Genomic DNA, 27,482 nt, shown 5'->3' on the forward strand with positions numbered 1-27,482 from the left:
TAAACCTAAAAGGCAGTCAGCCATGAAAGTTCTAGCTAAAGTATGATATCAGCCATCTTTTGCACTAAAGCAAGAGAAGTTTAATTATATAGAGACATAAAACAAAGAATGTTAATCTCAGCAGATCTCAATTATCAGGTAGGGAAAACCTTCTATGAGAAGACATCCAGTTGGTTATATATATGGAAACTCAGACATAAGAATCTCCACTCATTGAGCTGAAGCAGGAAGTGCATACATCTAGCTTGCGGCTGCTGTTTGCCAGACTTCAGCAATTTAAAGGGAAGTACAGCCCTAAAGGGATAGCTTCCTCTAATTCTAAATTTAGAAGCGAAAATAATTAAGGGCAGGTTTGGTAGCAGATATGAATATGGTTTTTTGAGAAACATTTTCATCTTCAAAAATGAAAACAATGAATATGTCTGTTTTTGGATTGTGTTCAAATTATTTACTGTGTTTGTGTTTCTGAAATGTTTTCTAAAGATAGTCCATTTTCAGAAAATGTTTTCAAAAACAATTTTTGAAAGCATGTTACCAAACTTCTTTTCTATGTCATTTATTTTTTGGGTTTCAAATACAGAACATCTTATGTTGCCATCAAGCCAGCTCTAAAACACTAACCTCACAACTTGTCCTAGAAGAGAAAAGTTTACGATTCTTTGGGGGTATGCAAACTGTATCACCATATCTAATTTTACCAGTGTTGCAAGTATCAAAGGATGTCTGTTGCATTATCTTATTTGTCTTAAAGAATCTATACTAGAAATATGTTGAAACTTGTGTGCTTATTGAGACTGATGCAGATTGGTTTTGTTATGATGGCAGGGAATACATTTGGATCCAAGCATCTACTTGATGGATGATGATAGTAAATTATCAACTAACATGACCGCAAAAGTTGAAGAGCCAAATTCTCTATCTGTGAAGTCAGATGATAATACTGCAAAGGTAATGGAAATAATTTTGAAAATGCTTGTGCAAGACAGAGTAAAAATAGCAATGATGCTTCTGAGAATACAAAGGCAGAAGACAAGATATCTGCTGACCAAGTGGATAAAGTTTCAGATTTCCTGGAATCAATTAACTTAAAAGGACACGTTTCTAAGAATAAAGGTATCTTCCATTCTTTATTCTGCCAACACATTAATTTTCATCTAGCCCCTTGAAATTGTTTTTTGTACCTCATTTGACTAGAAAGTCAGTGGAGAGGGCAACTTGGAAGGATGGTTGTTTCTTTAACTGCATTTCTGGGCATGTAGGTGAAGCTGTTAAAGATCCAGAGACAGATACAAATCCTCCTGCTGGGAAGGAAAAGTCTGTTGCTGAACCAATAATTGTACCTATAGTTCTGAAGATGGCTGAATTTGACCATAAGGTTTGGTTAAATTCTTGAACAATTTTCTTTTGTGATGTATATAGTTTGTTTAATGTTGCTTTTACTTGAACACAGCATATTGAGTTCAATGAGAACTCATCCTTCCATTTCATTCAGTTCCTTAGGTAAGTTAAAGAGTTAAATTTTTCTAAAGCAGGGTTTTTAAAACAGAGGGATATCAGGACAGGACAAAGAAATTGAGAGGAAAGAAGATGATATCAGAAAAATAAGAAAATTAGAAAGACCATCACCAAGCTTGATATCCTTTTCCCACTTACATTATCATTAGTAACAAAATCATTATTAGTCCCTCTTGTTTTGTTTGGCATATTGGTTATGGTTAAAAATATTTGTGCTCACTGGTATGGTGAGAACTTTAGGTATGGAAGGAGATGGTAGAATGCCAATACAGATTGAGAGGTGGGATGCTGTTCAGTTCCTCATCTTTCCAGAAATGCAGAAATTGGTTTCACTTTGGTTTTCTAGGAGTCTATGCATGAAATGATGATGGGCGTTGAAAGAGGAGCTGATAGCAGTAGGAGGGTGATGTCAGGATCCGTTCGTGGGGGAGGATTTCTGCTGCTATGGAACTTACTAAGAGTGTAACAAGTCTTGTCACCTTTGTGATATGCCTTTGAAGGGAGGGATGTTTTGGGTGGCCTCAATACCCACAATTGTTTATTTTCTTCTAGCTTCTAGGTAGGAGGATTTCTCAGGTCGCTGCAGATCTAATAGGTGATCCAAAGTTTGCACTTGGTGTCAACTTCTAATTACATTGATATTCTCTTGCATGTTGAGAGTTGTTTTGGTGGGAGGAGCCCGTTTCAAATTTTGAAATATGTGGTTGAGGGAGGAGTATTTTGTTGCTTTGAGCAATAGCATAGCTTTTTGTTGGCTGCAATGTTAGAGATTGAGTGGGGAAAGTGGAGGTTTGGGGAGAGGGCAACCTTGTCTTTTCACATGCTCTTTCTTTTTCTTTTTCTTTTTATACATATAAAAAAAACTAGGGTATAGATTTAGTCTTCAAAGGTGTACAAATAGAACTTCCCTTATTGGAAGAGTATGATTAGTGGTACATGGTTTTGTTAGATTCTAATCTAATTAAGGAAGGAAATCATATTCCCATTGGGAAATGCATCTTAGTCTTATTACGTAATAAATAAATAAATAAAAGTCTATATAAATTCATGTAATTTTTTGAAGTCTATATAAACTTATGTAGGTTTTTCAAATTTATTTAGTGTTTTTAGTAGCTACCTAGCTTCTTTGAAAGGTGTAATTTCCTTTTCCTTAGTGTGATTGCCAAGAATTATTTTCTCTTGCATCCTTGATCTCTTTTATCTCTGAAAGTGTATTCTTTACGGAACTACCTAGAGAATTAGGAGGGGAAGGGGAGGTTGAATAGGTAGTCTAAGCTTTTCAATGTCTAATTTATAATTTATCCAATTTATTTGTATTCCAATTAATTCAATATCAATTTGTTCAAACCAAGAATAATTGGAATGTCAAGAAAATTAACCTAAAATGATATATACAAGATATCTATGGACCACCTACAAGTCTTGGTAGAAACCTTACAGGTGTAAGACCCATTGGTCAAATGATCACAGATGAAATCCACTGAATATGAAAAGAGGGTACACAGTTTTATTTGGTTTGGATGCATGTATTCCTAGGATCTTATACCAGTCAGTACCTATATGCTTCTTTAATGTTCTTGATGCAACACTTAATACTCCTTGGTAAATCACCCCAATCCTATATTTAGGCTTGCAAATTGAGGCAAGACCTTGCTTTTCCACCGAAAGGACTTACATATTTTAGTTCCTGAAAGATTTGAGATTTAAAAGATTGGGGTGGACCAATGGCTATATCTTCAATGTATGCATCAATGTTATAAGTTCAAAAACTGGGTTTTATGAGAGAAACTGTAGAAGACTTACTCAGAGTGGATTTGGGAAGTGCAAAATTACCAAACAGGAATTTTAAGCATTTTAAAAAAAATTGTGATTTCATCGAAAAAAATAATCGCATGTGGGGTGGGTTTGTGTTTCAACGTTCCCCTAGTGGGGGCGTTCAAATGCTGAAGGGCATTCAGAAGTCCCTTAATATATTCTTGGAGTTTCAGCCCATTTCATGTTTTCTCGCCCCAATTTTCAATTTCCATTTTTACTTGTGATTGCTATGTCATTTACCTTCATAAAAAAAGAAAAAGAAAAAAGAAAAAAGAACTTATATAGCATTGAAAAATTTAACTGTTTGCATTGAACTTCTTGTTGGACCCTACCATGGCAACTAGAAACTATTAGAGTTCTAAAACAGAATTGACTGATCAAAACTGTGGGGATTCCCCTCTGTGGATTTTATATTTTTAGAGACTGATGATTTTCAAGAAGCAAGCAATGATCTTTCTTCATTGAAAAAAAAAAAAAAAAAAAAAAGACAAACTGGTGAGACGTATTCTTCCTGCATTAAAACAAAAAAGTGAAGATGAGTAGCTTACCTCCATCAGTGCGGGCAGTTGCATAAATGTAGCATCCAAAGCTACCATTGCAAGCTTCAAGTTGCCCATGAAGCAACATCCTTAACCTTGTAAGGTAGCATGGATTATGGTATTTCTATTTTGGTAACAAACCAATATTTGGTTTCTATTTCTCATGGTCATTGTAATGATTCATATGGTGTGATGCTATCCATATGCTTCTTGCACATATTTACTTGGTTGACGTTGGTACATCATTAAGTGAAGCAAAACAATGTTGCTGAAACTAAAAAAGAAAGCCTTTGTTCATTCTTACCAAGTTGTTTTAAAGGGATGCTAAGAAGAATGACGTTGTGTATGCTTAGTCAAAAGAAATAAAGATCCAGTTCTTGTATCACCTCAAGATGTAGCTCCATGTCTAAATTGTTATATGATTTCCAAATGTTGCACTAGATATTGTGTTGTCAAAGACAAAAGGTCATGCCAAGGCAATAGGACTCTTTTTTGCTTGAGTTGAAAATGGAAAAGAAGGAAATAATATGAGCATAGCAAGGTGATAAAGGGCATACATATATTTACCTAATCCTAGTACTTAGTCACCCAATCTTATACTTAAGATAATCTTCAACAATTAACTATGAATTTTTCATCCCTCATGGTGTCTTCTATAGTCAACAAGATAGTAATAATAGTTCAAAATATTAAATACAATGATACCCCATATCGTAAGAAGCATCATATTCTCTACATAAATTCATTTTGTTCAAATGCATATCTTAATTTCCCAAACATCTAATAATCAAAATAAAAAAGAAAACAAGAGAATGAACATCCTCGAAAAGCTTTAGACTTTATCATCATATCATTGAAATTCAAATTATCATCACTTTCATTAATAGTAGATTGAAAATCCTCCATTTCATTGTCGATAGTCTTGGAAACCAATCCGTTCAAGTGGGGCCCAACATCGTTTAGGTTTGAGAATATGTGGTTGCAACATCCTAGTTTTAAGGAGCGCTTTGGAAGTTGGTGGAGAGAGTTTCAAGGAAATAGGTGGGAAGGTCACAAATTCATGAGGAAATTACAATTTGTTAAGGGCAAATTGAAAGAGTGGAATAAGGCTTCTTTTGGAGAGCTAAATGAAAGGGAAAAAAGTATCCTGTTTGATTTAGCTAACTTTGATACCTTGGAGTAAGAAGGGGGTCTCTTCCCTGAACTTTTAGTCCAGAGAGCTTTAAGAAAAGAGGAGTTAGAGGAGTTGATTTTGAGGGAAGAAATACATTGGAGACAAAAAGCTAGGGTGAAATGGGTTAAGGAAGGGGATTGTAACTCAAAATTTTTTCATAAAGTGGCTAATGACAGGCGAAATAGGAAATATATCAAGGTGTTGGAGAATGAAAGAGACCTAGTGTTGAATAATTCAGAGAGAATCAAAGATGAGATCTTAAGGTATTTTGAAAAGCTCTACGTGAGCCCTTCTGAAGAGTCTTAGAGATTAAGGCTTAGATTGGTCCCTTATATCTGGAGAGAGTGCGTCTAGGTTGGAATCCCCTTTTACTAAAGAAGAGATTTCTAAGGCCATTTTTCAGTTGGATAGGGATAAGGCACCGGGGCTTGATGGCTTTACCATCACAGTGTTTCAAGATTATTGGGATGTGATCAAAGAGGATCTAGTGAGAGTGTTTGCAGAGTTTCATAGGAACGGGATTATCAATCAAAGCACTAATGCTTCCTTCATAGTTTTGTTACCCAAAAAAAGCATGTCAAAGAAAATCTTAGACTATTGACCTATTAGCTTGATCACTAGTCTTTACAAGATAATAGTCAAAGTGTTAGCAGGATGTCTAAGAGGGATACTTCATGAAACTATCTATTCTACTCAAGGAGCTTTTGTTTAAGGGAGACAAATTTTGGATGCAGTTCTCATAGCCAATGAGATATTGGATGAGAAAAGACGGTCAGGGGAGGAAGGAGTTGTCTTCACAATTGACTTTGAAAAGGCTTATGACCATGTGAGTTGGGATTTTTTGGATCATGTGTTGGAGAAGAAGGGGTTTAGTCCTAGATGGAGGAAATGGATGAGAGGCTATTTGTCCTCGATATCTTTTGCAGTCTTAGTGAATGGAAACACTAAAGGGTGGGTTAAGACATCTAGAGGTTTAAGACAAGGAGACCCTTTATCCCCTTTTTTGTTCACTTTAATTGCAGATGTATTGAGCAGGATGTTGTTGAGAGCAGAGGAAAGAAATGCCTCGGAGGGTTTTAGGGTGGGTAGGAACAGGACAAGGGTGTCCCATTTACAATTTGCAGATGATACCATTTTCTTTTCTAGCACTCGAGAAGAGGATATGCTGACCCTCAAGAGTGTTTTGCTAGTGTTTGGGCATATTTCTGGGCTGAAGGTTAACCTTGACAAAAGTAATATTTATGGCATTAATGTTGAACAGAATCGTCTCTCTAGGTTGGTCGAGTTGCTCGATTGCAAGGCTTTGGGGTGGCCTATACTCTACATGGGTCTTCCTTTGGGAGGGAATCCCAAGGCTTGTGGCTTTTGGGATCCTGTGATTGAGAGGATCTCGAGAAGATTAGATGGGTGGCAAAAGGCGTATTTATCTTTTGGAGGCAGGATAACTCTCATTCAATCTTGTCTCACCCATATGGCCTGTTACTTCCTCTCCTTGTTTAAGATTCTCACCTCAGTGGCAGCAATTATTGAGAGATTGCAAAGAGATTTTTTTATGGTCAAGGGTTGGGGAATGCAAAAGAGATCATTTGGTTAGCTGGGATGTAGTGTGTAATCCGAAGGCGAAAGGGGTATTGGGATTTGGAAAGATTTCCATAAGGAATTTCGCTCTCTTAGGGAAATGGTTGTGGAGATATCGTAGGAAGGGTTTAGCTCTGTGGCATTAGGTTATTTTAAGCGTTTATGGATCACACTCCAATGGTTGGGATGCCAACACTATAGTCAGATGGTCGCATTGTTGTCCTTGGAAGGCTATTGCACAAGTCTCCCAAGAGTTTTCCAAGTTTACTCGGTTTGTGGTAGGAGATGGGGAAAGAATTCGGTTCTGGGAAGACTTGTGGTGGGGGGACCAACCTTTGGGGGTCCAATATCCAAGACTACTTAGAGTAGTCACGGATAAAAATACTTCTGTTTCTTCAATCTACTCGCCTCTTCTCGGCTCTACTCGCCTCTTCTCTTGGAACTTTAATTTTCGCCGTAACCTTTCCGATTTTGAAATAGAAGATTTAGAAGGCCTCATGCGGTCTCTTGATCGTCTACATTTATGACCTTCGATTTCAAATATGAGATCCTGATCTTTATCTCCTTCAAGACTTTTTACAGTCAAATCTTTCTTTTTTGCCTTATCCCAATTTTCTGATTTGCCTCCAGTTTTCCCTACTAAGTTTGCCTGGAATTCTCAAGTCCCTTTCAAAGTCAAGTCCTTTATCTAGTTAGTGGTACACAAGAAGGTAAATACTAACGACTTGCTATAGTTGAGAAGACCCTACAAAGCACTTAGTCTTGATATTTGTAAGTTGTGCATGAAATATGGAGAAACAATAGATCATCTTTTTCTCCATTGCTCTTTGACGACAGGGTTGTGGCACAGATTATTTCAGTTAGCAAAGATGGATTGGGTTCCCCCAAGGAGCATCTTTGACATGCTATCTACCAATTTTAACGGTTTTGGATCTTCTAAGAGAGGGATTGTTTTATGGCAAGCTACGTGCATTGCTTTAATTTGGGTGGTGTGGCGGGAAAGAAATGCAAGGATTTTTTAGGATAAAGCAAGGAATTTAGAAAACCTTTGGGATTCTATTCATTTCCTTGCTTCTCTTTAGGCTTTTTGTTCTAAGGTTTTTAAGGGGATTCCCCTTAACGTGTTACAACTTGATTGGTTAGGGGTGTGTAATCCCACTGGTTTGGCCTAACTTAGAGAGTTTGCTTGTTTTTACTTTGTATTTTCTTGTATTTGATTCCTTGTAGTTTGTTTTTCTTTGGTGGGAGGATTCCTTATCCTTCTCTTGTACATCCTTTTTATCAATATATTCCTTTGTCGTTTCCTAAAAAAAAAATCCTCCATTTCATTATGATCCTCTTCCATGTCCTTTGACCCTTTAAACCTATCTTTGACCTTGCTTGAAGTTTATTGTATGTCTTTGTATCCATATTTAAGTTTTGGATCCTTTTTAGCCAATTTCTTGCATCCTAAATTTTAGAGTTAAAAGAATCTGACCCCTAGATACTTACATTTGAATCCAATAAACTTAGTTTCATGGTTGGATTCTTCATTTTAGTTAATAGATCTCTTTAATCATTATTATTATTTTTATTTGGTAAAGGAAGGTGGGATTCCTTGTGGATATTTACTGTTTTTTTTTTGGTGCATTAATGGATGGGGGTGGTGGTGACAAGTTGAGTCCTATGGCTTAGGGAGGATGAGTTTGATTCTTGGGGTTAGGCATTTCATTCTTTTGCAAATTCACCTCTGGGGTGTGTATGAGGTTCTCCTTATGTTATCTAGGTTTGTTACTAGGTTTATTTCTCAAGGCTGAGTGGGTGCTGGACTTTTGTTGAAATATTATATTAGAGGATAGTGTTTTGGGATAAATAGAATTTATAAAATGAGGGAAATGACTATCATTACAAAAAACAGGTCTCTAGCCTATCATTTATGTTTTATTAGTCTTCACCACTCCAGTTCCTTTTGCAGATTGATTGGACAAGTTGTAGAGGCAATTCTGGTTTAGTAATATAGATCATGTGGAGGAATATTGGGAATTGGGGTTCAGGAGATTGGTGCACTTAAATGGAGATATATTTTGAGACACATGGTTATGGAGACTTGGGTAGAGAGAGGCACAAATAGTGTTGCATATTTAAAAGGAGAAAATTTGATTTTCTTCATAAATGATTGATAGAGATAGCTTATGTAATACCCCAAACCCAATTTAGGGGTAAAATTATAATTTAAAAGAATTAAATTAATTAAAATAATTAAATTAATTTAATAAAGGGTAGAAAAGTCTTTTCGCTTTTAAAAGCCCTAGGTATAAATTAGATTTTCTCTATCTTTTTCATTTAGAAAACCCTTTTACATGGAGATTAGAAAGATCGAGGAATGTAGGGTAGCGTAGGACTGAAGAATTAGAGGTTTAGGGTTAAATATCAGTTTTCCAGGTAAGATTTTAACCTTTAGATTAATATTTTTTTATTCGTTAAATAGTGAATATTTTAAAAATTTGTTGGAGGATCTTAATTTTGATTAGGGTTCGTTTAATGGAGATTGACAAATTTTGATTACTCAAATGAATAGATCTAGATTAAAAACAAAAAAATTATATAGTTTTGGATGTGAAAAATACATAAAACTTGTGAATATGGAGGTTAAGAGTTTGGACTTTTGAGATAAGAGAAAAAAAAAAAAAAAAAAAACAGATGAAAGATGTGTGTAGGTAGGAAGGATTAGGTATGTTGAAAAAAAATAAATAAAAAAAAAAAAGGCCAAGGAAAGGCCTGCACGTTGACCTAGGAAAGGAAGTAAATAGTATTAATATTAAACAAAAGCCAAATTGTGTACTGATTATGGAGGAAAGTAGTATTAATAATAATCAAAAGGTAAGAGAATGTGAAGTTAGAAGGGTAATGGGTTGGTTATGCATTGAATATGAAAATTAATAAAAATAATAATATTTAGTTTTAAGCTAATAAATGAAATATTAGTAATAATAATAGTTTAATGCAATAAATAGAAAAACATATTTTTGAGAGATTTAGTTTAAAAATAATAATAATAATAAATTAATATAATATTAAGAATAAATCTTGGAAAGAAACCAACTTTATAAGAATTTAGAAACTCACGAATTAAATTTTTATTGATTAAGAAGTTAAAAATAATATAGGTGACATAACATAGGAAATTATTAGGATTTTCGAACCTATAATTTTAGATAAATAGTTAATAGTAATAGATTTTTTTTTTTTTTTTTTTCATGTAATGTTTGGTGAAGAGTGGATTCTTCGGGATTAATTTTCTAAGGTTTCTGAGTGCTTCTTTAAGGTAAGAGAAATTAATGCAGATTTTGTGCAAGAAAATAATTTTCTTTTTATATTGTATTTTGAAATGTGTAAAAATATTATTTTAATATCTATGTTGCATGGGAAATATGTTTGATCATTTTCTTTGTTTATGAAAAAAAATCATAATTGTGGAGATATGAAATTTTGTTTTGTGAGTTTGAATTAATAAAATAAAGTGTTTGATTCTAGTTTCTATGGCCTTAGTCAACAGGTTATAATTGTTGAAATTTTCGGCCATAGTCAACAAGTTATAATAGCTAATACTATATGGCCCTAGTCAACGGGTTATAATTGTTGACATTTTTATGGACCTAATCAACGGGTTATAATTGTTGACATATCCAGCCTTAATCGATGGGTTATGATAGTTGATATTGTATGACCTTAGTCAACAGGTTATAATAGTTGACCTTATGACCCTAGTCAATGGATTATAATTATTGACCTTTGGGTTTGTTCACCTTAAATGAAACAAATTTGAAACTAGTTACTCATTTGTAAAGTTTCACTTAATTAGGCACCATTTGTTATATGATAACCAAAGCAAAAATATTTAAAATGTATTTGATTTGGATTGGATATGAAATGGTTTTGATATATATGAATATATTTAGTTAAACAGTTTAAAATGTATTAGCATATTTGAACTCAAATGTTTTTATGGAAATGATTGTACCCCATATCTCCTATTTATAAGTATGATTGAAACTATTTGATTCATGAAATTGTATTGATGTTCCTTACTGGGCTTTAAGCTCATGTTCCTTTGTTGATAATTTTTCAGGTACTCTCAGATTGGGCGAGGAGTGATGGCTAGGCTAGGGAATTTTTCTTTATTAGGATTTTGGTTCAAACTTTATTTTGGACATTGTTTATATGTTAAAATTTAATTCCCATTTGAATTATTTGAGTTTGGAGTTATTTGAACAATAACACTTTGGTTGATGTGTTAGTTTTTAAAGTTGAGAATTGAGGATTATAGAATTTATTTATTTTACTACTCTAAATAGGAATTTGGTAATTGGAAACCATCTAGTTACAAAATGAATGTTTGTGTCGTTTTCACTTTGATCCTTCGGGTTTGAGGTGTGAAATGATCGTCATGCCCTTGGAGTGGGTTTTGGGGCATGACAGTTTATTTAGGAACAAATAATAATGGGTTGTCCATATCTATAAATCTGTCTTTTTTGTTCTATAGAAAATTATTTCTTCTCTATTCACTTGCACAAGAAAAATAGAGGATAAAGTATTCCATATACGCCTTTCTCCATGGTTGACAATATTGCTTGCCTCTATTCTTTTGAAGAATAAAGCTAATGCAAGGGAATGAAAATGAGCGAAAACAATCCTTGAGGCTTAAGGTTTTGGGACAAAATCATAATTATATATAAAATCACAATATTCTTAATGCACCTAGGCTAAAATAGTTTCTTTTTATTAGGAATATACTATTCTTTCGTTGATATCTTTTTGTGCTTTTCAATCTTGAAACATTTTATTGAGTTGCTTCTGTCTTGCGCAGGCATTGCTAGAGGAGTGGATTTCAACTCGTACATTCAGTGATAAATGCTTGCTCCAGGTATTCAGAATCATCAAGTTCTAATGGTTGCAATGAATATTTTTCTTTAACAAATAAAATAATATGGAAACAAGTGTGCAAGGAAGGTATTTCCTTTTCAAAAAGAAAAGGAAAAACAAACTTGTACTTGGGCATACACAAAAGCTCCCTAATAAGAAGTGTGAAAAGAGAGAAAAGGGAGAATCACTAATTTTTGTTATTGAAAACTATTAATAATACACATTGGACTTGGGTATATATATACATGCTAGTGGGACCCACAATACAATAAGAGAAAAAAAAGAAAAGTAAATAACTGAAATAACTATACACTATCTAACACTCCCCCTCAAGCTGAAGCATATATGTTATATACATCAAGCTTGTTACAAATGTATTTAATTCTAGGACCTCTGAGAGATTTAGTAAAAATATCTGCTAGTTAATCATTTGAATTGACAAAACTAGTCGCTACACATCTTGATGTGATCTTCTCTCTAATGAAGTGACAGTCAACTTCAATGTGTTTAGTCCTTTCATGGAAGACTGGATTGGATGCCATATGCAAAGTGGCTTGGTTGTCATAGATGAGCTTCATCTGTTCATCCTTTCCAAATTTCAACTCCCGAAGAAGATGTTTCAGCTATATGAGTTCACATGTTGCTAGAGCCATAGCTCGATACTTGGCTTCAGCACTAGATCTAGCCACTACATACTCTTCCAGGATATTAGGTTACCTCCAATAAAAACACAATACCCGGAAGTGGAACGTCTATCTGTGGGTGAGCTAGCCCAATCTGTATCTGTGTAACCAACAACCTGGGTATGACCTCTGTTCTTGTACAACACACCTTGGCCTGGTGTGCTTTTGATATATGGAAGAATGCGGATTATAACATCTCAATGGCTATCACATGGTGACTGTAGGAATTGACTAACAGCACTTAGAGGAAAAGAAATGTCTGGACGACTAATGGTGAGGTAGTTCAGTTTACCTACAAGTCGCCGATATCTCTCAGGATCTCCTAAAGGCTCCCCCTGTCCTGGTATAAGTTTGACATTTGGATCCATAGGAGTGTTTACCAGTTTACAGTCTAATGTATTGGTTTCTTCCAAGATGTCTAAAACATACTTCCTTTGGGAAAGAACCACACCGGAACTAGATTGGGCTATCTCAATCCGTAAGAAATACTTGAGTTTCCCCAAGTCTTTAGTCTGAAAGTGGGTGAAAAGGTGTTGCTTTAATTTCTGAATACCATTTTGATCATTACCTGTGATGACGATGTCGTCCACATAAACTACCAGATAAATACATTGCCCCGAAGAGTTATGATGATAGAAAACGGAATGGTTTGCTGTACTGCGAAACATGCCAAACTCCTGAACAACAGAACTAAAACGGCTAAACCATGCTCGAGGAGATTGTTTCAAGCAAATAGAGAACGGCGTAACCTGCACACTAAACCAGACTCCCCCTGAGCAACAAAACCAGGTGGTTGCTCCATATAAACTTCCTCAGCAAGATCCCCATGAAGGAAAGCATTTTTAATATCTAACTGATAAAGAGGCTAAGAACGCATAGCAGCCATGGAGAGCAAGAGACGAACAAAAGCTATCTTGGCAACAGGAGAGAAAGTGTCACCATAATCAGAACCATAAACCTGAGTATAACCTTTAGCAATTAAGCGGGCCTTAAAGCGATCAACCTGACCATCAGGGCCAACCTTAACTGTGTAGACCCAACGACAACCAACTGTAGATTTACCAGAGGGTAAAACAACAAGATCCCAAGTGCCATTGGAGTGTAAAGCAACCATTTCATCTACCATTGCCTGTCGCCAGCCTGGATGGGAAAGAGCCTCAGGGGTGTTCCTGGGAAGAAAAACATAAGATATAACAGAAATAAATGCAGAATAGGGTGAAGATAATTGATGGTAACTCAAAAAATTGTAAATGGGATGAGGATTGCGAGTTGATCGATTACCTTTTCGAAGAGCAATGGGTAAGTCAGCAGAAGGAGGTAGAGCCGAGGCAGGAGAAGCCGAAGGGATAGGAAGTGAGTCAACAGGTACCTCGGCCAAAGAAGGAGGAACAGCGACACGATGACGGCGATGATAAACTTGAAGTGGGCGAGAAGGCATTGCATCAGGTGGGGAGATAATGGGAAGGGGTAGGACTTCAGAAACAGGAAGAGACTCAGAGGTGGAGAAGAATGTTGAGTCCTCAAAGAAGGTGACATCAGCGGAGAGAAAGTAGCGATAAGTCTCATAGTAATAACAACAATAACCCTTTTGAAGTCTGGAGTATCCCAATAAGATGCATTTTGTGGCTTTGGCAGAAAGTTTGTCCTATGCAAGAGTGAGAATATGAACAAAGCAAATACAACTAAAAACACGAGGAGGAAGGAAATAAAGTGGTTGGTCAGGGAAAAGAAGGGAATGAGGAATCTGATCGTGTAATACAAATGAGGGCATACAATTAATCAAATAACATACTGTAAGAACAGTGTCCCCCCAAAAACGAAAAGGAACATTACTATGGAGAAGGAGAGTACGAGCTGTCTCAACAAGATGTCGATTCTTACGTTCAGCTACCCCATTTTGTTGAGGAGTATGAGCATAAGAAGACTGATGAAGGATCCCATGTTGGGACATAAATGAAGTAAATGGTGTAGAAAAATATTCGTTGGTATTGTCACTGTGTTACACACGAATAGAAATATTGAACTGGGTTTGGATTTCTGGGTTTTGATTTCAGCATAAAATTTCTGGAAAATAGACAATAACTCAGCTCAATTTTTCATTAAAAATAACCAAGTACATCGAGAATAGTCATCAATGAAAGTGACAAAATACTGAAATCTTAAAGTAGACGTGGTCCGACAAGGACCCCCCAAACATCAATGTGGACAAGTTTAAAAGGAGACTTTGCCCAATTATTCAAACGCTTTGGGAACGAAACACGAGTATGTTTCCCAAGCTGACAGGACTCACACGCAAGCGATGACAAAGATGAAAAACGAGGGACCATTTTCTAGAACTTGGATAGACTAGGATGGCCCAGGCAACTGTGGATGAGGAGAGGAGCATCAGTGGAAATGCAAACTGCAGGAGTTGAAGGCGAGGTAAGGTGATAGAGGCCTTGAGACTCACGTCCTATGCCAATCGTCTTCCCCATACTCCGGTTCTGCAAGGTCACAAATATATCAGAAAAAATAATAGAGCAGTTAAGAGTACAAGTGATTTTGCTGATGGAGATAAGATTAAAGGAACACTCAGGAGTATAAAGGACAGAAGTGAGATGTAGAGAAGGGAGAGGATGTGCCAAACAAATGCCTTTAGTCACAGTTTGAGAACCATTAGGTAAGGTAACAGTAGGTAAGGCAGAGGTAGTAGTAATAGAAGAGAAGAAATCCTTATTACCAGTTATGTGATCAAAAGCGCCAGAATCTAGAATCCAAGGTCCAAGAGAAGATGTGTGGGTAAGACAAGCAGAAGCATTACCAGTCTAGGCAACATAAGTAACAGAAGCTGACTTGGTGGCCTGATAGCGGAGATAGTCATCATACTCACTGTCAGTGAGGGAAATACCCTGAGATGTGGAGGAGCTCGGAGGCTGAGGCGGTTGAGGATCAGATGACTGGGCCACGTGGGCAGTGAGGGGAGGCCGCCCATGTAACTGATAACACCGATCACGAGTGTGGCCAAGCTTATTGCAATAGGTGCAATGAGGACGTTGGCTTCTACCTCGGTTACCACTGCGTCCTCCTCGAGAGTTAGTTTGAGAAACTCATCTAGAAGAATCTGAAGTGTTATCAAATGGCAAAGTCTGAGTGGAGGAGATACGAAGGAGGCGAGCAAACACATCATCCAAGGATGGAACGAAGGAACTGCCAAGAATCTGATTGCGAACTGTCTCAAGATCTGGATGGAGGCCAATAAGCGTCAGAACCATGAAGAACTTGTCAATCTGTATTCGTTGATCCCCAACATCAGTAGTAAGAGGCATCATGGTCAAGAATTCCTCCTTAAGAGAGGCAATCTGGCCAATATAAGTAGATAAATCCATGTCTTGTTGTTTGACATTGACAATAGAAGAAGCCACCTTATAAAGACGTTGGATATCATTCGTGTATAGCCTTTTCGCCTGATTCCAAAATTTAAAGCATGTTTTGTAGGCCCGAAGATGAAACAGAATCTTATATTCAACTGATTACCATAGCACACTACATAACTGTCCATCTATCTTCCTCCATTGTACTCTGTCAACCTCAAGGATATCTGCCTCCTACGTAACAAGGTGATCCTCATAACCTTGACCTATAAACCAATGCTCCACAGAGACAGACCAGGACAAATAATTTTCACTGCCAACCAATTTCTCCGAAGTAATCATAGGAGATTCAGATATAACAGAGGAAAAAGTGGAACTTTTAGTAGCCATATCTACTTATCTGGAGAACGAAATATGTTTGGATCGAAGAGAGCCCTAATACGGCTTTAGATCGCGGCTGAAAGAAGAAAAACCGAGGATCCGCGGCTATGAGAGACAAAATAGTAAAGAAAATCAAATGTGGCACTAATGGAAGGGTAGAAGAACACTTCCTAAGACATGTGTAGGGCTCGGGGTGGAGAGGAAGTCACCGGAGGTCGTCGGAAAGGCTATTTAGAGGGCCGGCGGAGACAAAAACCCCAAAAAATGCACTTGCAGGGCTCGAATGGCACAAACACAGATGGAGAGTGGCTAGACGGCGTCAGGTGAGGCTGGAGGTGGAAGCGCGTTGCCGGAAAGTGCTCCACCCGCGCTCGCTCGCCGGCGCGTGAGGTTCAGGCCGTTGGAGAAGAAACTCGCGTGGTCGGCGTGTGACTGAGATTCTCCCTCCGGTGCTTTGACAAAACTTGAAAATCTTCTCCTTGCACACCTGATGGTATGGTCGGTGTTGGAAAAGGACGTTGCCAAAAAGAGTTGCCGGAAAAGTCGTCAGCGGTGAGGGTTTTCTAACGGCGATACGGTTGAAGATCTCATTCCAACCCCCTTTTCTAGTTGTTTTCAACCCGAAGACACCCCAAATTTTGCCCTAGCCTCCGTTGTGATGTGAAGAAGTGAAGAAGACAAAGATGAGGAGGAAAAATGGACGTACCTTTGCTAGGACCTTGGTATTTTTGTCTTTTCTTCACTTTTTTGCATTTTTTTCTGTTCTTGTCTCATAACTCTCATTGGTTTTTTTTTATAAAAGAAATAAATATTTTATTTTGACATGAAAATTTTACTAAATAAAAATAAAGAAATAAAAAATACTCTCATGTGCATATTTTTTGTTAATATGATATGGATATTTATTTTTCGATTTTTTATTTTCTTAATTTAATTGTTGCATCCAAACTACAACTAGCTAATGTCTTCACAAAGGGTGTTTAGAATCCTACATACAACTCTATGGTTAGCAAGTTGGGAATAAAAGATATCTTTGAACTAGCTTGAGTGGGAGTGTTGGAATCCAATAATTATTCTTAATTTCATGGAGTTGACTTGATTTATTCCTAAATTTGTTCATATCTTCTGTATATTTAAATTAGTTAACTATATAAATTAGGGAAGTTGTAATTTAGAGGATTTGTAGGAAGAGTTTTAGGAATAGGTCAATCGTCTTATTCTATTTCCATTTAATGTACAAGTTTGAAAGTTATATATATATATATTTGTACTAATTTTTCAAAGAAATATTAAAAAGATTTTGTTTTCCAACATCTTCCCCCACTCTTCCTCCTTCGACTAGGTCTCCTTTCCTCGGTGCAAAGTGTGATGCTATAGTGAGGCCTTCTTGGGGTCTCCGAGGTTGAGCCTCCAACTGCTAAATTTGATGCCTTAAGTTGGGAGGTTGGTGTTCTTCACAAGGAGTGCAGCAAAGGATTCCTTAGGTAAGGATTTGGCAGTTAGGGAAGTGGAATTGGAGGCTAGCAAAGCTTTGCAAACTGGTAAGGTTTAAGAGGAGGAGAAGCTCGGTTCTATTAGCCTCCTCAACAAGTTAGTTACTTTCAACAACTTTTTGGGCTTGCCTGTGGTGGGATTTGAAAAGGAAATTAACTCCCTTCTCAGGAAAATAGAGTCAAGAAAAGGTTGTGGGGTTAAGGTCGTAGGTGGAAAGAAGAAATCATTTTTGGCTACTCATTTGGAGAGGGAGATCCTAAAACTTGAATGCCCAGGCAATTACGATTGTTCTTTTCTGTTGGTCAAGGTAAGGGGGAGGGGCTTTGGGGGTCTAATCTTCTTCTTTTTGAGGTCAATTTCTTTGATTCCAATTGGGTTCCAGTTTTTATGCTTTAGAAGGTCTCCGATGCGTTCTCTATTTCTTGCTAGGCTTTAGGGGTTTTTTGGGTGTGGGTTGTGCTTTTAACATTGTTGTTTCCTGCTAAGGAGAGTCCAGTTGTTTTAGGATGTTGTGGTTTGGTTGGTTTTAGGGTGGTTGGTTTTTCCTTTTCTCTCTTGCTAGCCTTTTGGTGTGTGTTGTATACTTCGATATGTACTTTATTGTGCCTTTTTGCTAGTGCTTTTTAATATATTTTCTCATTTACCTATCCAAAAAAAAAAAAAAAAAAATCTCTAGTAGCCAATGAAAGGATACCTTTTAGGGAAAACAATCTCTACCAAAGTTTGTTAGAAATAAGCTTTCACTCAATGAGCCTGATTCCTAACTCCCTATAGGCATTACACATCTGTCCCAGGCCTCCTACTTTAAAGCAAATCATTTTACCTTTATTTAAGCAAATAATGAAGCACAGATGAAATTTCTTATTATGGTGTATGCTGCTGCTAGATATTTAACTAGGACTAATTTTATTACTTGATTTGGGCTTTGGAAGCTTTTGGCATTTGGTTTTTTTCACTCCTTTTCTTTTTTTCCAGTTTTTGTGTGTGGTGGTAGGTCTTGTGTTGTGTTGGTGGGGGTGGGCGGGCGTTGCTTTCTCCCCCTATTGAAATATGGTTTGAAATGTTTTCCAGCACGGCAGCACGCAAATCAAAATATAGCTGCTATGATTGGAAATTATATAAAGTTCTGCAAACACATTATCTTCCTCATTTCACAATTGAAAGTTTATTTTATTTTTTCACATTCATAATGAAATTCAAAATGCTCTTGTTTAAATTTCCTGCTCAATCAGTATGCCTGTTTTTTCTTTCCTGTTCTTTTTTTTTTTTTTTTTTTTTTTTTTTTGTAATTTATTATTATTACTTTTGTTTTTAAATTTTTTCCCTCTAAACTGGTTTTTACCCCACATTTTGCTTATTGGTTCAATTAAAAGCAGGAAAATGGTCAATGCTGATCTAACCCAGTTTGTCAGCCTGTTTGGTTCCATTTCATAACATTAGTTGAGAGGGTAAAAGGGTGTGTTTTTGAACATGTGCTCAGGTGCAATGTTTTGACATAGACATGTGGTGTTGGAAGCAGCAACTTCCCAAAATTAGATGCAGGGTCAGAGTTATGTGCATGTGAACTTTGTTATATGTTGAATATATCATTTTTTATTTTGAGTTTTTGTGTGCATAAGAATCATCGGGTGAGATAATGAAGTTGTAAGTGATTCTACAATAACAGGGGATAATATAGTTGTTCCCTCACACAACTTTGAAAAAATGTTAAGAGTACTCTTTTGTAAAATATTAGGATCCAATAGATTCTATAATAAAAGGGTATAATTGTATTATAAGTCCAAGGTTGATGCAGTTTTTAATTACCTAAAAGCTCTTTGTGATTGTTAAAGTCAATTACACCATGTTTCCTCACACCTGAAAGTACTCTAAAATAAATGAGATTGGAGCCCAAGAGTTCCTTTCAGTGAAGCTGAGTTTTAGACGTTTAAGAATACTTAGTATGTATTCCAAATTTCAAAATTTTTAACATTTTAAATGTGAACCTCTCATTTACATAGATCTTCTTCAAAGAAACACTCAACTGTAAGCTACAGCTACATGAAACAGGTCCCTATAGTGTTGCTTGTGGTTGTTTTTTAAGTTTGTAACTAAAGACTTAAGATCTGAAAAACGTGAATTATCTCTTGTGATGAACATTGTCAAGATAGGTGCAAGGCTGCCTTATACACCTATTAACCTACAATAGAACAATATTAATTACTCAATTTTAGTCTCAACAAGCTCAATTATTCTTGATTAATTGGTCAAACTTAATGCTAAAGCTGTGATGAATGTGAACAAAATCAAGCACCAATCAGACATTATCATTTCAACGAATTTCTTATTTCAGATTGAAGAGAGAGAAAACAAATATAGTTAGCTATTTTATCAATTCTCTATAAACTTTCTTCACATGGAAACAAACTGTGGCTTAATGAGAAATTTTTTGTTAATTTTGGGAGTTCTCAATAATTTAGACAATTTTATTGCAGTTTTTTGTATTTTAGACAATTGTGTTTTCATAACAAGATTTCCTGTGGTCATTAGATCCTGCATTCCAAATTTTGTGTGTATGCTAGATCTGTACACAATTGTTTCTCATCAGAGATGTTTTCTTTTACCTTTGAATGCTTATGATGATTATTTCAATCCCTTTTATTTCATTTGACTGTGTTGTTGATTATATGCGATATTCCTTTATGTCTGAGTTGGATATTTAGTCAAGCATATTTTGTCTGTTCCATTGTTGATTACATGTCATTTTCCTTTATTGCGCAATTACTTACATGTATGTAACCAGAATGTAACTTCCTTTCTTGCCTTTTACAGGACAAGGATAAGCTAATAAGCAATTTAAAAACAATCCAGGATTATCTTTGTTCATTCAAGTCCCAGGTATCATTGTTGATGGATATTTCTTTCAGCTAATAATGGAAGTTGAGTTGTCATCAAGTTTTCTGTTTTTTGTTGTATACAATTAGTAGCTATGCTCAGTTTGGTATTGCTGCAACTTTTAGGAATTCACTTTTAGCTATGGTAAATGAAAAATCAACTGTGATGAAAAACAATTGAACATTTGGTAAATAATGGTTTCAGAAGCAACAGTTAAGTGTTTGACAAAACCTGATTATTACATTGCCGTGAACATGTGTAATGACTAAATTATGGATATTTAAAATTTAAATAATTTTATATAAAAATCAATTTTAAATTAAATAAATCATTTTATTATTTAAAAATCAATTCTTAATATTTATCATTTTCCTTTTTTATTGCTTTTAAAAAACAATACTGTCATTTTTTTAGTTTAATTGAATTCAAGCAAACATATTGAAGAAAGCTTTGGAAAAATTCTTTCTAACTTTTTTGAATGAGTACAATGCTTTAAATAATAAGGAATAGTTTGACTAAGTAGAGCTAAACAAGGAAAAACATCTAGCCTATACTAATTCCATTTTGATTTCCTGGAATACAACACGAAAATATCTTTGATTAGTTCTCATTTGCAGCAGGAATTAGCATAATATTCTCAACAGAATCAACATAATATTTTTTTTGATAGGAAACGATAACGGAATATATTGATAAAAAGAAGATACAATTAGAAGGATGAGAAATCCTCCCACCAAAGAAAAACAAGACTACAAGTAATCAAATATAAGAAATACAACGAGAAAAAGACTAACGGCCTATTTACACACCGCTAACCAATCAAGTTGTAACACGTTAAGAGGTATCCCCTTAAAAACCTTAGAACAAAAAGCCCATAGAGAAGCCAAAAAACGAATAGAATCCCAAAGATACCCTGAATTACTTGCTTTATCCTCAAAAATCCTTGCATTCCTTTCCCGCCACACCACCCACATTAACGCGATGCATGCGTCTTGCCATAAAACAACCCCTCTCTTAGAAGATCTGAAACCATTAAAATTAGTAAAAAAACATGTCAGATATGCTCCTTGGGGAAACCCAATCCATCTTTGCTAACTGAAATAATCTGTGCCACAACCCCTTGGTCAAAGAGCAATGGAGGAAAAGGTGATCTACTGTTTCTCCATGCTTCATGCACAACTTACATATGTCGGGACTAAGTGCTTTGTGGGGTCTCCTCAATTGTAGCAAGTCATTAGTATTAACCTTCTTGTGCGCTACCAACCAGACAAAGGACTTGACTTTGAAAGGGACTTGAGAATTCCAGACAAACTTAGTAGGGAACACTGGAGGCGACTCAGAATATTGGGATAAGGCCAGAAAGAAAGATTTGACTGTGAAAAGACCTGAAGGAGATAAGGACCATGATCTCTTATCTGGAACCGAAGGAGATATGTGTAGACGATCAAGAGACCGCATAAGGCTTTCTAAATCTTCTATCTCAAGATCAGTAAGATTTCGGCGAAAATTGAAATTCCAAGAGAAAGGACGGGAATATCCGAGAATTGATGAAATAGGAACATTTTTATCCGTGACTACGCTAAGTAATCTTGGATATTGTATTCCCAAAGGTTGATCCCCCCACCACAAGTCATCCCAGAACCGAATTCTATCCCCGTCCCCTACCACAAACCGAGTAAATTTGGAAAACTCTTGGAAGACTAGTGCAATGGCCTTCCAAGGACAACGATGAGACCATCTAACAATATTGTTGACATCCCAGCCATTGGAGTGAGAACCATAAATGCTTAAGATAACCTGATGCCACAGAGCAGAACCCTCCCTAGGATATCTCCACAACCACTTCCCTAAAAGAGCGACATTCCTCATAGAAATCTTTCCGAAACCCAAACCCCCTCTTGACTTCGGTTTGCACACAACGTCCCAATTAACCAAATGGTCTCTTTTGCCTTCCCCTACGCCTGACCAAAGAAATTCTCTTTGCATTCTCTCAATTTTTGCTGCCACAGAGGCGGGAATCTTAAAAAGGGAGAGAAAGTAACAAGGCATATGGGTTAGACAAGATTGAATGAGAGTTATCCTACCTCCAAAAGATAAATACGCCTTCTGCCATCCATCTAATCTCCTTGATATCCTCTCAATCACAGGATCCCAAAAGCCACTCGCCTTAGGATTCCCTCCTAGAGGAAGACCTAGGTAAAGTATAGGCCACCGAGAAGCCTTGCAGTCAAGCATCTCGGCCAGCCTAGAAAGGTGATTCTGTTCAATATTAATGCCATAGATGTTGCTTTTGTCGAGATTAACTTTCAAACCGGAAATATATCCAAACACTAGCAGAACATTCTTAAGCGTCATCATATCCTCTTCTCGAGTACTGGAGAAGAAAATGGTATCATCTGCAAATTGTAAATGGGATACCCTTGTTCTGTTCCTACCCACCCTGAATCCTTCCAAGACGTTTCTCTCCTCAGCTTTCAATAACATCCTACTCAATACATCTGCCACTATAGTGAACAAAAAAGGTGATAAAGGGTCGCCTTGTCTTAAACCTCTAGATGCCTTAACCCACCCTTTCGCATTACCGTTCACTAGGACTACATAAGAAACCGAGGATAAGCAACCTCTCATCCATTTCCTCCATCTAAGACTAAACCCTTTCATCTCCAACACATGATCCAAAAAATCCCAACTCACATGGTTATAGGCCTTTTCAAAGTCAATTTTGAATACAACTCCTTCCTCCCCTGTTCTTCTTTTCTCATCCACTATCTCATTGGCTATGAGAACTGCATCCAAAATTTGTCTCCCTTGCACGAAGGCTCCTTGAGTGGAATGAATAGTCTTGTGAAGTACCCCTCTTAGTCGCCCTGCTAACACTTTGGCTATTATCTTGTAAAGACTAGTGATCAAGCTAATGGGTCTAAAGTCTGAGATTCTCCTTGACATGCTTTTTTTGGGTAACAAAACTATAAAGGAAGCGTTGGTGCTCTGATTGATAATTCCACTCCTATAGAATTCTGCAAACACTCTCACTATATCCTCCTTTATCACTTCCCAACAGTCTTGAAACACTGCAATGGTAAAGCCATCCGGCCCAGGAGCCTTATCCCTATCCATCTGAAAAATGGCCTTATAAATCTCTTTTTCAGTAAAGGGGGATTCCAATCTAGACGCATTCTCACCAGAAATAGGGGACCAATCTAAGCCTTCCACTCTCCACGATTCTCCAGAAGGACTCGCGTAAAGCTTTTCGAAATACCTTAGGATCTCCTCTTTTATACTCTCTGGATTATTCAACATTAGACCACTTTCATTCTCCAACTCCTTGATAAATTTCCTATTTCGCCTGCCATTGGCCACCTTATGAAAAAATTTTGAGTTGCAATCCCCTTCTTTTACCCATTTCACCCTAGCTTTTTGTCTCCAATGTATTTCTTCTCTCAAAATCAACTCCTCTAGCTCCCCTTTTCTTAAAGCTCTTTGGACTAAAAGTTCATGGGATAGTCCCCCTTCTTGCTCCAAGGAATCAAAGTTAGCTAAAACAGATAATATATCTTTTTTCTTTTTACTTAGCTCTCCAAAAGAAGTCTTATTCCACTCTTTCAATTTGGCTTTAACGAACTGTAATTTTCTCATGAACTTGTGTCCTTCCCACCCATTTCCTTGAAACTCTCTCCACCATCTTCCAAAATTCTCCTTAAAACTAGAATGTTGCAACCACATATTCTCAAACCTGAAAGGCGTTGGTCCCCACTTGAATGGATTGGTTTCCAAAACAATCGGCCAATGATCCGAAGTCCACCTTGGCAGTACTCCTTGAAGACTTTGAGGAAATACTTGTTCCCACTCATTTGAGTACAAGAAGCGATCTAATCTCTTGCATACTGGATTCTCTTGCATGTTTGACCAAGTATATGATGCGCTCCTTAAAGGTGAATCTATCAATTCGCAATCTCTTATGAAGTCATCAAAATCCTTCATTCTTGGGGTTAATCTAGAACCACCCAATTTTTCTGAACTTCTCCTTATAACATTAAAGTCACTGCCCACACACCAACGCGGATGAGAGAGCCCAACAATGTCTGAAAGCTCCACCCAAAAATCCTTCCTTAGAGCTGAGTTGTTTGGGCCATAAACTGCAGATAACCACAAAGATTCGCATCCATCCAACGCGAACTTGATTGAGACCGAAAATGAGCCTAACACTACCTCCTCCCTACGCAACTTTTTAGAGTCCCATATGACCAAAATCCCACCCGAAGCCCCACTTGCCGAAAGGGCTGCCCAATCTTTATTTCTGGCTGACCAAACACTACCCACAAACCTTCTGTCACACTCCTCCTTTTTAGATTCCTGAATCATCACTACATCCGGCTTTTCTGATCTCAAAAAATCCTTAACCACCCTTCTCTTTTTCTTAGAACCCAAACCCTGGTATTCCAACTGACTATCTTCATATAAAATCTCTGACCTTGATCCCGGACCAAATCCAGTTGGTCTCACAATCCTGTAGAGCATCTGCTCTTCCTCCTGGAATATACCTTGATATCCAGAGACTTTAAAACCTCACGTACTTTTGCCATTTTCCTAGGGGATAGTCCTTCTATTTGGAACTCGCTCGGAGGAGAGCCCGCAATGGCTCCCAGATTAACTGCAGCCTGACTGGAAACTGAGAGAGGGTTGACGCTCTCACACATCTGGTTGGGACAAGCAGGCTGGGTCACCTCCATTTCTGAAATAGGGATATCAACAGGATTTTGACCTTTGAAAGCATCGTTGACTCTTTTGAAAAAAGATTTGGAATTTACTCGGTTTTCCGTAGGAGCCAAAGATTGAGAAACTGAAACGGGAAGCATGGGGGTAGAAGGACTCAGAATGGGGACGGAAGGGTTCAAGAGGAAATTAGTGAAGCCACTAGAAGAGGGAATAAGTTGCTGGGAAGACTGAAAAAGTGAAGGAGTTACCTCCAGAGACTCCACAACCATCGAACCACAATTCCCAACAAGTTAGGCCCTTTACCTCTGGTTTCTGGCGAAGAAGGCATAACCATGGCTGCTGAGCCACGAGGAACAGACCCCACTCAGCCCAAAAATCCTTCCATATCTTCGTCAGATGAAGCTTTGTTCGAAATCTCTTCCTTTCTCGGCTCCGAAGCCCTTTCCCCTAAATTCTTCTTATGAATCCTTGGAAATCGAGGAGAAAAAAGAGAGCTTGTACTTAAATCTCTTTTCGCCTGAGATTCGGCACCTGAATCTTCTGCCTTAAGTCCTCTTCGCTATCCACCTTGGTTTTCCGCGCGAAATGGGCTCGCTGCTGCACCGTATTCCCCGTCGGTGCTCTGAGCTTGGGGGAAAGAAGGTTGCCCACAGCTTCCTTGAACCTTGCATCGCCTTCTTCTTCGCTATCCTGCTCGACTGGACCTCGAGGAGTCCGGGGTCTGATTTCCCCTTCTCGTTTGCAGAAGACGAGTCTTCTTCCTTGCGTAACGAAGCCCCAGACTCAAATGGAGTGGACCCTTCTGGGCTTAGGCCCAACCCATTGGGCCTTTAAGCTTGCAGCCCGTTGTATCAACTTTTAGCCCAGGCCTTGCCAGCGACTGGGCCTCCTCTCACAGGCCCGACAGCCCACATCGTTGATATCTTCGTCTTCTCCGGCCCACTTTTCTCCTGCTACTTCGATCCTGTCCATCCCATCTGTTTTCAAACAAGACTGAGACGGGAGTTGGTAGCCCTTGTCACATTTGCCGGCTGAGGTAAGCATAGCCTTACCCTTTTCTCCCTCCTTCCTTTGTCTGCTGTCTTCCCCGACACGATATCTCTCTTCCGCCATTGATCTTCCACTCTCCCCTCGTCTTCCTCCACCTGTCCCCGAGTGAGAAGCGACAGCCACCCGAGTCGACTCACCTTTTTCGCCACCTCTCCTTCTTTCTTCATCTCCGACCACTACGACGACGACTGTAAACACCCAATCCCCATCAGACACTTCTATCAGAGCTGGAAGGATTGCCCTATCCCTCATTGCGATCTTTAACCTCGCCCTTCTGAGATCGAACAGCTTCAGCATGCGCCAATCGATTTCATTTACTGTCCCCATTGCTCCACAATCTTCTTCAGGTGTACCTCCGACCATAGGTGAAATGGCAGCCCCTTAATTCGATCCAGCCTTCTCTAAACTTCCCGTCTATTTCCGCGTTCTCCTTCGGCGACCATCTTCGCAACTGAATGAAGTTCCTTTCCCCAACCTTTATCATCCTCAAATCATGGAGAAATATGGCTTCCTCGATTGTTTCAACAAAGAATACACCATTTCTATCTGAAATGGGTACTACCGTTACAACGCCTTTCTTCCCTAAGCTTCTCGCCACTGATCTTCCAACCTCAGCCCAATTCTCCCTGTCAAACTTGCTTTCACACACCACAGCTCGCGCCCATCTCCCAATTGGAACTAGACCACCTCCTCTTGGTCCTTCATCACTGACTACCTTCGCAAATGATCTGTGCATCGATCCTTCGTACTTGTGAGGCCAGCTTTCCCCTCTTATATTCCTTCCCTTTTCTATTACATTCGGATAAGGGGCCATCAACAGAGACAATAACGCATTTTTTATATTCTCCCAACCTCTGCCCTTGTCACCCTCAGGAATGATCAGAACGGAAGGCTTTCTGTTGGTAATAAACTCCGAGATCCTAATAAACCTTCCATGGTTGTTGAAGCCAACTTCCATCAGATGCACCCTGCTTTTTCCTCTGAATTTTTTGTTGAACCCCATATGACTCTTCAAAGTTAAAGCTTTCGTCAAGTAATCAACCAACCACCCAACAGCTTCCCTTTCAAAACCTAATGCGAAAACAGAGCCTCTACTTCTCTCTGTTATCGAGCACCATTCGCCTCCTTGCTCACCTTCCAACCTGATCAGGAAAGTCTTCCTCTCAACCAATACCTTCATCATCCTCTAATTCCTTTAGTTTTCAACCAACCACTGTTAACAACAGAATCAACATAATATCCTCAACACTCTCTTAAGCTGGTTCAAATATGTCCATCATTCCCATCTTGGTGATCATGGATTGAAATAATTGTTTTAGAAAGCCTTTAAATTGTTCTTTCATTGAGACAAATGGTATACAAATAGGCCATTATCTAGCATTTTATTGATGAAATGTTGATTTATCTCAGT

General features: G+C 37.7%; 2 protein-coding genes across 2 annotated transcripts in view; one reads left to right on the forward strand and one right to left on the reverse strand.

Annotated features, from left to right (window-relative positions):
• Nucleotides 1-27,482, forward strand: part of LOC117932986 — a 90,951-nt gene that overhangs the window by 47,065 nt on the left and 16,404 nt on the right. Inside the window, 5 exon segments of the mRNA XM_034854327.1 lie at nucleotides 826-945; nucleotides 948-1,113; nucleotides 1,260-1,375; nucleotides 11,468-11,524; nucleotides 20,243-20,308. Coding sequence (XP_034710218.1) covers nucleotides 826-945; nucleotides 948-1,113; nucleotides 1,260-1,375; nucleotides 11,468-11,524; nucleotides 20,243-20,308 — 525 coding nt within the window.
• On the reverse strand, nucleotides 24,785-25,537 carry LOC117932985. The gene is made up of 2 exons (XM_034854326.1): nucleotides 25,325-25,537; nucleotides 24,785-25,145 (listed from the first exon to the last, which is right to left on the reverse strand). The coding sequence occupies exons 1-2, from the start codon at nucleotides 25,353-25,355 to the stop codon at nucleotides 24,805-24,807; spliced, it is 372 nt and encodes a 123-aa protein (XP_034710217.1). The 5' UTR covers nucleotides 25,356-25,537; the 3' UTR covers nucleotides 24,785-24,804.

This window comes from Vitis riparia, chromosome 16 (assembly GCF_004353265.1).
Source record: "Vitis riparia cultivar Riparia Gloire de Montpellier isolate 1030 chromosome 16, EGFV_Vit.rip_1.0, whole genome shotgun sequence".
In the NCBI taxonomy this organism is placed as follows: Eukaryota; Viridiplantae; Streptophyta; class Magnoliopsida; order Vitales; family Vitaceae; genus Vitis; species Vitis riparia.

Excerpts from the sequence above, each read along its gene's own strand:
- LOC117932985 (XM_034854326.1), bottom strand. The coding sequence starts at position 25,355 with ATGGTTATGCCTTCTTCGCCAGAAACCAGAG. Across the intron at positions 25,146-25,324 it reads TTCTTCGCCAGAAACCAGAG|TTTCTCAATCTTTGGCTCCT; the intron begins GTAAAGGGCCTA and ends TTCCCGTTTCAG.